This window comes from Cynoglossus semilaevis, chromosome 10, assembly GCF_000523025.1.
Source record: "Cynoglossus semilaevis isolate Cse_v1.0 chromosome 10, Cse_v1.0, whole genome shotgun sequence".
NCBI lineage: Eukaryota > Metazoa > Chordata > Actinopteri > Pleuronectiformes > Cynoglossidae > Cynoglossus > Cynoglossus semilaevis.
Genome location: NC_024316.1, coordinates 3792901 through 3803775, shown reverse-complemented (window position 1 = coordinate 3803775; position 10875 = coordinate 3792901). Strand labels below are relative to the sequence as shown.

The 10875-nt window shown below is 39.4% G+C and overlaps 1 protein-coding gene across 2 annotated transcripts in view; it reads left to right on the top strand.

Moving 5' to 3' along the window:
- Window positions 1–9541, top strand: part of b4galt3 (UDP-Gal:betaGlcNAc beta 1,4- galactosyltransferase, polypeptide 3) — a 13020-nt gene extending 3479 nt beyond the window's left edge. For both annotated transcript variants that reach the window (XM_008318230.3, XM_025059518.1), the window contains exons 4-7: window positions 1107–1297; window positions 2349–2471; window positions 3433–3537; window positions 4775–9541. In XM_008318230.3, coding sequence (XP_008316452.1) covers window positions 1107–1297; window positions 2349–2471; window positions 3433–3537; window positions 4775–5072 — 717 coding nt within the window. In that variant the 3' untranslated portion in view covers window positions 5073–9541. The remainder of the gene's footprint in view (window positions 1–1106; window positions 1298–2348; window positions 2472–3432; window positions 3538–4774) is intronic.
- The last annotated feature ends 1334 nt before the right edge of the window (window positions 9542–10875 follow it).

The following is a 10875-nucleotide window of genomic DNA, read 5'->3' as shown; positions in this document are numbered from 1 at the left end:
CCAAGTGCCAGTAACTTTCTAAATAAATGAATTTAAAAAACACTGCTAGTTCCACATGGTGATACTGTATGTTTGAATGTAAAGCAGACCAGCTTGATCGGTTTGTTTAAGTTTGCTAAAATTACAAGTTTGCTTATTACAAAATAATATCTATATAAATAACAGCCCTAGAAAATAAATATCAATGTGGAATAATCATTCTGTTATATTTATGTTTGTTTTTATCCCAGTTTATATTTTGATTACTGTTATTATGGAGTGTCACCATAGAAAACCTGTGACGCCAGAGAGATGGCGAAAATAATTTTTAAAAAGATTAGCAACTCTCCAAAGAGGCACTAGGTTAGTGTTTACTGCTGTGGTTATCGTTACAGTCCAGTAGATGACATTAAAAGCAAAAACAATTCTGTGTGGGGTAAAGAGATTATTTTAAATATCTGGGAGTCCTGATACTGAAATATCTAACAGAAATATTACAATACAACAAGAGAGACTTTAGTTGGAAAAGCCTGATAAGACATTTTATTACACCTCACCAAAAATCCCACAACAAGAGTAATTCCCCAGCTCGCCGGAAAAACTGTGGAAATACAAACGGAAACCTTCATCATGATTTTTTTTTATGATTTTTAGGTTATTAAAACTAAGGCAGTTCAAGAAATCTTTGAGAGTCACCCGTCTCTGGTTTAAAGTTGTATTCAATCCCTGAAGGACAAAGGCCAGAGAGAGACAAATGTTTGTTTAATATTTTGTTAGCTACAGTTAAAAAGACTCTCACTAGAAAGTGACACCACAATAGAAATATATAGGATGGAGAGTTTAACTGCAGATGTGAACTACAAAAAGATTTGTTTGTTTACCGATGGAAAAAGTGGATAGAAAACATAACATCACACTGGCCGTATTTTGACTCTAGATAGTATACAGTATGTATACAGTATGTTATGCTTTTGTACTGAAAAAAAGGACATTCATGCTGATGCTGTCTTATACACTTAGCTTTACACCCTTTAACCATGTGATAAATGCAGAATTGTTCTGTGGTTTTATTTATATCATGATTCTTTATGTGAAGTGTCAACTTCTGCTTCTCATTCTGGTTCTAGTGGGGAAACAACACATTCAACCGCGCAAAACTCCTCAATGTGGGTGTGCGGGAGGCTCTGCGAGACGACGACTGGAGCTGCATCTTCCTGCATGATGTGGATTTACTGCCTGAGAATGACCACAACACGTACACCTGCCACAAAGAGTTCCCCACGCACATGTCGGTGGCCATGGACAAGTTCAGATACAGGTAAACGTATGTTCCCTTATGATTACTTTTACATTACACCTTAGCGAAATGAATCTTAGAATAGAATAGTCTTTATTGGCATTATGTCAGGTTAAAACACAACGGAATTAAGGGAAGGCTTCTGCGCAGGTGTATCACAGATACATACGAGTGTTTCTGTGAATCTCAAACAGACAACGAAATAAAACAACAAGCAGCGATCAGCACTACAACAAGCAAGAAATTTACAGGATTAGTGAATTGTAGTGAGGTTATTGCACGGGGTTGTGTGTCGTGGTGCAGGGGGGGGTGGGGTGTGTGTTGGTTTGAGCAACAGTTCAAAGAGATGGTGTGCGGGGTGGCATACATCCAGAGTAATCTGCTCCGCCCCCGGTTGAAGCATCAGGATGTGAAGATGGCCTTCAGGGAGGGGAGGGGCAGCTGATAATCCCCTGGGCCGTCTTCACCACACCCTGTAGCCTCCTCCGTTCTACCTCAGTGCAGAGAGTGAACCGCACCGAGATGCAATAGGTGAGTATGCTCTCGATGGAGGAGCGGTAGAAGTTCACCTGGGCCTTCTTCACTACTGCTGAGGTGTTTTTGGACCAGGAAGGTGAAGGAGTGGACGTTCTCTACGTAGACTCTGTTGATGGGGGGGGGTCTGCTCTGTTCTTCCTGAAGTCCTGGATGATCTCCTTGGTCTTTGTGGCATTCAGCGCCATTCAGTTGTTGTCCAAACACCTTGTTGACCCCTTTTTTTTTTAATAAATGTTTATCGAACCTGCATCCTGATGCTGAAGATTGTTCAATACATGTTAACCCTGTTTGACCCATAACTTAGACTGCACTTTAAACTTCGGCCCCTTGCATGAGTGAGTTTGGCACCCCAGCCTTATATAATATAAATACTTACCAAACAAAACATCATGTAGGCTAAATTGACCAAAATACAAACATATTGCATTAGAATTATAAAAAATAGACAACATCACTGTCATTAACCGTGCTGTAGCTTTTTGGTGCTAGTGGTTCCTGAATGTGTATGAAACATTCAACCATGTGGCTCTCGCAGGTTGCCGTATCCACAGTACTTTGGTGGAGTATCTGCAGTGACTCCTGACCAGTACATGAAGATGAATGGCTTTCCCAACCAGTACTGGGGGTGGGGCGGGGAGGACGACGATATCGCTTACAGGTGAGGAGTGTGGAGGTAATGAAGACCTACACCCTGCCGCTTCATGCATGGCTGTCTCTTACTCCTTTATTCCATTCAGTTTTGTTTGTTTTAATTTCCACCACTTCTCATTTCCCTTGACTTTACATTTCACATATCTCTAACGTCATTTTTCATTTTCACATCCTCTCTCTAATGCTGTGGCTTTTGCTGTGTTTCTCTGGAAGACAAATCAGTAAGTACGATGACCTGACACAAGGCTTCTAAATAGGGTGTTTTTTTTCGATTCCCTCCGTTGACTTTCTGGGTGTTGTACTGTTCTCCTGTGACACCTGTAGTACCTACCACGTGTGATAAAAAGTTCATGATAAGTCCATGACAAAGCAGCAGTTTATGATCTGACATGTAATATATTACCTTGCCTTATCTTACCTCTCCCTGAAAAACACATAATCTAATCTGGGTGTATAGGTACATGTAACAGTGAAGGTAACGGATTACACGCAGAACCACGGTCATTTCTGCTCCCTATAGAAAGACTTTGAAAATGTCTCTATAATACCAATGAATAGTTCTCACAGTGAGTGCTGCACAACATTAAGTATTTGTGAAACAGTACTTGGACTTTATATTTTGTGTTTTTCTGCTACCCAATATTTTATTATTAAGAGTTGAAAAATGAACACTTAAACCCAATCAGACTCACAGCATAATTCACTTATAATATCACAGCAGCTAATGGCACTGTCGACCAATGTAATTGGACTCACACGTTTGTAACATTTTCTAATCTTAATTGTGTTAGTAGTTCTCACATCCAGTGGTTTTACCAACAACTTATGAGCAGTAGTTCACACTTTGGGAGTCTGTAGCAAAACTGTCATTGACCAGTCCTGAATTTAATATCCGTCCAGAGTTTCTAGTCTGTGTTGTGTTGACTGAGAGTCTAATTTTTCCCACTGTGTGCTGTCTGTCCGTTCAGAGTTCTTCTCTCGGGGATGAAGATTGTGCGTCCTCCAGTGAATATAGGTCATTACAAGATGATCAAGCATAAAGGAGATAGAGGCAATGAGAAAAATCCACGCAGGTATGAAAGAAACCGTTTATATTACAGTAGCTGGGCAAACAGTATGAGTAGGAATATCAATACATAAATCAATGTAAACATGTTTTTCAAACCAACCAAATTTCTTTGTAGCATTAACTTCTGTTAATGCAGAAGGAACAGCCTAAGCCTAGCCAAACCCCTTTCTATTAGAAGACAAACACAATTACGACACATCTGTATATTTTGTTTCTGAATGTCAAGACAAACTACTGTACTTTCCAGACTATAAGTTGCACTTTTTTTCCATCCTCTGGCTGGGTTTGCGACTCAGATGCAACTTCTATATTAAAATATATAATTCCACATGTTATTTGCACGCTGTCTGCCGCTAGAGGGCACTCTGGGCTTGTTTACCACTATCTCCCACTCCTATACCACTGAAAATGTACGTGTTTATTTTCACACTAAAGTACTTCAAATATCTCACTTAGGACACAATTCATTAGAAAAAAAAACAGACTAAAAGGTTATAATCAATAAAGTACTTCAAATATCTCACTTAGGACACAATTCATTAGAAAAAAAAACAGACTAAAAGGTTCAAAGTAAGTTAATTAAGTCAGTTCACATCATAGTTGTCTATTATGGAATTCCTTATTAAAGAAAAATAGTTTACAAAAGGAAAAAGAATATGTTACATCCAATGCTAGTGCATTTAAGTGCAATACGTGTATCATCTAAGCTGTTGGCAAATAAGCCACTGATCTTCAGCAGTTGACATTTCATGCCCTTCTGTAAAATGCCACACAGTATGACTATATGGAAGTTCTGCCGTGGCTGTTTTATCGTTCGCTGTTTAGAAGCAACAGGAGCTGTATGTTGTTTCATGTTCGTGAGAAAAGGAGAAATGTAGGAGCATGTGTTGGTTGTTAGTAAGGTGTTATTACTTCATAAAAGCCAAAATCCTGCAACATGATAACTAGTAAAACAGGGGTCACTGTTCTGTGTTATTGGTTATTGTTCTTGAACTGTGGAACTGGTTTACTGGACCTTTCACGTGGCACTTTTTGGTTACACCTGTGGATGAAGCGATGAGAACAGCCTGTATTGTCAGGCTATCATTCTCTAGACAAGCAGAGTGGTCACGGGGTAACATAAGCCTTTGTCAGATCTCTTAAGGTGGTAGGAGCAGACCATTAAGTACTTTATAGGGTAGTATTAGTGATTTGAATGTAATTAAAACAGACCTTTTTGTTAACAATTAATATATTTTCAGGTTTGATCTTCTGAAAAGGACCAGGTTGAGCTGGCGCTCTGATGGCTTCAACTCTTTGACCTATGAGCTCCTTTCCAAACAGCTGGAGCCTCTCTACACCAACATCACGGTCGACATCAATGATGAGCCGCATGTGCACCCAGTGAAAACACCAGCTTCTGTGAAATCTGCAACACCCACCCATTCCCACAGCACCAGCAAGAGTAAGGTTTTGCTTAGACTGACCGGAAAGCCTGCGGTGGCAACCACGACTGCCAAATTTCGATTAATCGCCCAGCCCGAACGCACCGACGAATAGAGCCGACCTAAATAAGTAAACCGGTATGAAGCTAAGGGAAAGTCCTGGGGCTGTCACTGTTCATGTAAATCTTAGTCTATTTGTTTAACCTGATTGCAGAAGCTTGAAAAGTACACATCAGACCATCTGCTGTACTGCATCGTTCAGCAGACACCACTCTAAAGGGAGCATAACGTCATTTCCTATCGGGATTGAAGAGTTCCGTTAGGCAACTGGACATGAAATTTTCTCAAGACGACGTTACACCTCCCATCCAAGAGGCTTCTTCGGTTCCCGTCGGCTCGTCATTAAAATAAGCCAAACAGTCCTGTGTCAAAACTACACATTAGCAGCAGAAACCAAAATGTTCCCTGCCCAAAATTGTTTTTCTGCCTCTTATAAGTGACAGCCCTGTTCATGTTAATAATAATAATTTATATTAAGACCAAACAGCCAACAAAGGTTCAGTCTGAAGGACTTCAAGTACACCAGCGTTTTGTGCTTTGTACTAGTTAAATGTGCAATGAGGTAAATGAAGATGCGTCCCGGCTCCACAGAGGTCCATTCAAGAACATGACTGGACGGTTACCGTCTTTATTGACAGTTGACAGGGACTTTGACTCTTGCGAGCAGTACTGTGCTGTAGCAGGAGTTGGACCGATCGGTGTAAGGGAACAAAAGAGAAGAACCGCTCACTCTTCCAAACTTTGCCCCTTTTTTCTGACAGATCCCGAGATGTACACAGCCCAGATCTGCAGCTTTGCCCGGTCCTGCTGCTCTCGATCTTACCCCACGCCATTGTGGGGATTTGTGTTTTTGTGCCTTCTATCTCTAAATGTGCATTTTTATAGACTGTATCTGTAGTTGCTTTCAGAAGCTGATGGAAAGGGTTAGCAATACCTCTTCGGCCCTGCAGCAAAAATTAAGGTTAAGGCCGAAACCAGAGGAGAGACAACTGGTTTACTCCAGGACTGCCCTTTTATATTGGTGTGCTTCAATCACGTGTTGACCAACACCATAGTTAGCGGATAATTCTAGAGTTTATATTTCTATAGAGATTTTGTTTTACTCTGTGTCCTTACAGTCTGGTGCCTCTATCTCTATATAAGGATATATCTCTAATTTATTTTCTAGACAATCAAACGATCTTTCTCTGTGTCCGACCATATAAGAAAATGTGGACGCGTCATCACGCCTTCCAGATAAACATAGACTCGGCATGATAGTTCTTGTCCTAGCTTGACTATACTCTTCATACCATGGTAACAACTGTGCTTCTTATTATGGTCATTGATTTTACCACTTCATTGTTGTCATTTTCAGCTATAGGGTGGGGGGCGTTAAAGTTGAAGTCTACATTGTGAGAACCAGCGCCACACTGTGTTTAGGCAACAAGTGTTTACGCTGTTCAAATATTGCACTGTGTATCTGCAGCCAGTGGAAGGAGGCACCTTAGCTGTGGAGATTTATTAGAAAGTTAGTGGTAAATGCACTGGGAAAAACAGTGGAACGTGGAGGTTAGTACACAAGTACACTGCAGGTATTTAGGAGTTCTTATACTGGAATTCAAACGGTTTTTAAGCACTGTGGTTACAACTTTGATATGATATGAGTTTTATCAGTTACACAATAGCAGGGATGGCTTGATGTGATACTCACCATCGACATCGGTCTGATATTGGTCAAAATGTCAGGATTGAAAAAAACAACCATAGCCCGTCTGTTTCGATAACTTATCCCAAATTTTCTAGCTTGCGCGATGTAAATGTGGGCACTATCGCCTCAGCAACGGCAGCCCGCAGCATGCTGGAAGAAAAAAGAAGGTATTAGATTGATTGGCAGAGCAATTTAATACCAGTATCGATATTGGTCCAAGTTGCAGTATCGGTACAAGATAACATTTGTATTGAGCCATCTCTACATAATATACAACAATATACCCAAAGTGAAACCACTGGAAAACGGGCTAATGTACTTCTTTTTTTTTTTAATAGCTGGTTGTCCGATGTCTGACAATGCTTTCACACCAAATGTGAGTATGGACAATATGTAAACGTTAGCAAAGTCACCAGTCACCTGCTTTTTAGTTGTGTTCGGTAATTATCTAAATGTTCCAACTCGACCAGTGAGTCGGGCTTAGGAGTTAGGATTTGTATCAAGTCCATTGAATACATTACACGTACTGTATATGTGCACATGCCTTTGCAGGTTATATAGTAGCATAAGAAAATAATGTGCGTTTGGTGAGAACACAACACCACCAGGAATGCAAGTGCATGTTTGCCGCAGTTTATCAACCTCACTATTTGGTTCCCAAATGATGTTGTTATTGTGTGGTATATTTCATAAATATTAATTTTGATCAGAGCATGATAGTGCGGAGTTGGCACCGTTCTACGGTAGCACTCCAATTCAGTCAAAAGTCCTCAAAATTTACCAATTGATTTTTTTTAACTGTACTACTAATAATGCCTGAGATGTTTGGACTTATTTGACGTTTTAGGTTAAATTTAGGAGTGCGTTCTGCCTCCTGCCACAAATGAATAAACGTTCATCCCAGCTTTAGGTACTGGTTTTTAGCATTTACTTTATATTTACAGCTTGTGTGTCCCAACATAAAATGATGCTAACGCTTAACTTTCTGCTCCACTCACATGCTCTGACAGCAGTATCATAATAATAATGACGCACCTGCAGCTGAGTTACTACCTACTTCCTTCTCTGTTATTCAGGTTATTTCCATTTAAGCCATGTGGAATATATATATATATATATATATATATATATATATGTATATATATGTATATGTATATGTCTTCATTCTGTTGACTATTTGCTTTGGCTTTTCTTGTTTTATATGAGGTGCTTTGTTTGGACCTTAGTCTAAACACTGGTTTGTGAAATTAGCTTATAGAATTTTATGCTGCTACATATCGGAGGTTTGTTGCTTGAGAAATGACATTTTATCACGGTGTGCATCGGTGTTTTAAATCATGTACTGAATGTATTTTAGTTTCTTGAATATTTATATATTTACTTAGACCACATTTATATGTTTTATGCTAACATTGTGCCTGATGGTGAAGCGTGTGCTAAATGTTGAGGCCTGCTGAGGTAACACGTTGCTGCCCTCTTGTGGCAGAAGACTGGTATTGCTCCAGAGTGTATGAATGAAAAGTACAGCAACGTGACGTGAATGTCAGTCGTCACCACCAGCCATTCACTGTTTTCTCAGCCAATCACGTCATCACATTTGGTTCTGATTAAAGGTGTAGCCCGTGTCACTAAATTAGAACCAAAAACAGAGACGAGAAAGGGCGAAAGCCAGGCTAGTGTTTCCAGATTGGATCTAGTTTTATAGAATGAATTCATCTTTATTTATGTATTATTAAGAAGAACTGGAACCAGTAAAGGAGTGTTTAGAGAAGGTAATCTCTTAGCTTTATACAGCACATGTTAAGTTGCATATCTCTAGAAGAATCTATATGTTGTAGATTATAACTATTGGTCATGTGGCCTTATGTATCTGGCCCTCATATGAACAGATTTATCAGTAGCCTGTGTGATACCTCCAGATGGATATATTTATGAAATAGCATAGTTTTTTATAAAACCACTTGTGTGTTGCGAGTAGGCATGGTGAGTTACGAAGTTGAGAACTTGTACTTGAAATATCTTTTTCCTAAATAACATTATTTCCACAGAGGTTTAGTTACATGGTTCAAAGTGTTGAGGCAAAGAAAGTGTGTGAATAACAGAATATTAGTGGTCCACATGTGGTATGGAGAACGTGGGCTACATATTTAATTGAACTGACCAGATTATAGCTAAACTAAAACTAAAATTTCAGTTGAGATGTGCTTTATCACTTATGTACAATTCACGGTTTTACCCTTACGGTAAAATTTTGCTAATCCAATAATGTATGTGGCCAGCATACGAGGGTTATTATTCATAGCCAGTTTTGTGTTTTGGTTTAGATGTTGCCCATACTTATGGTTAGTGTTAGAAGTTGGCCATTAAAGACATATTATTGAGGTGAGGGCGTCCCGTCAAATAGGATTGAACTTAACCCACAAGGAAATTGTGTTATGTGATATTTTGAGTGGCCTTTATCTGACACTAACTTTTTCACCAAACTCAAAAAGGTTTGATTAGTACATTTGGTACATTAACTAGTACAACATGGGGCCCAACAGATACCAGAATTGAGCCACAAGGTTCGGCTTATTTCATTTATCACTGTACGTCTACCAGTGTGTGTGTGTGTGTGGGGGGGGGGGTGACCTGTTTTGCTATGTAGACGCTGTCGTAATGATTCTGTTATTATTTTAAATGAACGTCGGGTTGTACAAATGAAGTTGAGTTTTATGCGTTTGTCGGCGGTGGGAGTTAGCATGGTAAGCTAAAAGGCAACGTGCAGTTATTGACTGTAGTTGATTCAGACAGAGGTTAAACATGCAAACCAATAAAACTCTTAAAAACTGTGACTCATGTTTACTGTCATTAAAGGGATAGTTCAATCCGTAGAAGTAATGCTGCAAAGTTTGTTGTATATGCATTTTGTGGTTTTAACCTTTTTTTTAAATTATTATAGGTACATTCTGGCTTTTTTTTTTTCAGTTGTTTGTCTAAATGTTTATCATTTTTGCAGTTTATCTTAATCATTTTAAACTTTTGACAAATTTTTTTATTTATTTTCAGTCAATTTTAAGCTATTAACATTTTCAAACTAAAACATCTTTAGACTTTATTCTGTTAGTATCAGAGTCTGAATGACTTGTTGTTTTGAAACATTGACATATTATGTTTGAATGAAAAAAGTAAAGGGATATGACTGGATTCTTTTGGAATGAAGTAAATTAGTAAAACTGAAGTAAATTCTTTCACTGTGTGCCACTCTGGTCTGGTACCAACGGTCCCCGAACCGGGGGGTTGGCTACCCACGCTCTGTAGCACTTCGTAGCCCATTGATTAAACTAGGCCAGTCTTTAGTGTTTGATTAATGCCGTAGGAGCTTAAACATAGCACACATCAGATGCTAATGCCTAGCAGTTATAGATTAGCGGTCATAAATCATCACCACGAGCTGAAGAGCCACCGACTCTGACTCTACAGTGCGCTGTAGTCTGTTAAATCTGCCCCAGCCTTGGCAGCTTTTGGCGCCCTGTGGACGTCAAGAGCAGGATTAAAAAGTTGCATGTGAGATCATACCTATAAATAGACAGTCAACGCAGTTTGGTGTTTTATAATATGAAACGCTGCATGACTCACAGAAAGAAGGCTAGACACGGTAATGCTGGAGAAAATTAAGCAATGTTTTAGCCATTTAGTCCGAAGTGGCTAAAATGACCTATGTTTGTAGCTGTTCTGCATGGTTATATAGATTTTAGTATAGATTTAGCTATCCCTTGGCTAATCTTTAGCCCTTAGCTATCATCCAAAAATGTGTCCTGGCTAACTTCCGACTTAATTTTGGCTAATTTGTTTTTGACTTATTTTCCATGTACTTGTGTTTTTGCCACTTGTGCGATCCGCTATATATCCCTAGTTTTATATCTATATCTGAAGTTATATACAGTATCTCAGACGAGGCGTGTTCAGGTACCATTGGAAACATGAGAATCGGACAAGTATAGCACATTATGTAGTTTTGTTGCATTTTTTTATCTTCCCTCCAGGTTTCTGAGTCTCCCTTCTCCCTTTCTCCCTCTGGTGCCCCCCAACAGGGAGCAGGGAATCTTCGTCCAGGGGGAGGACGCCACATACACAATAAGGTCAGAAATTCTTCACTCGTCCAGAGAGTGACCATCACACATTCATG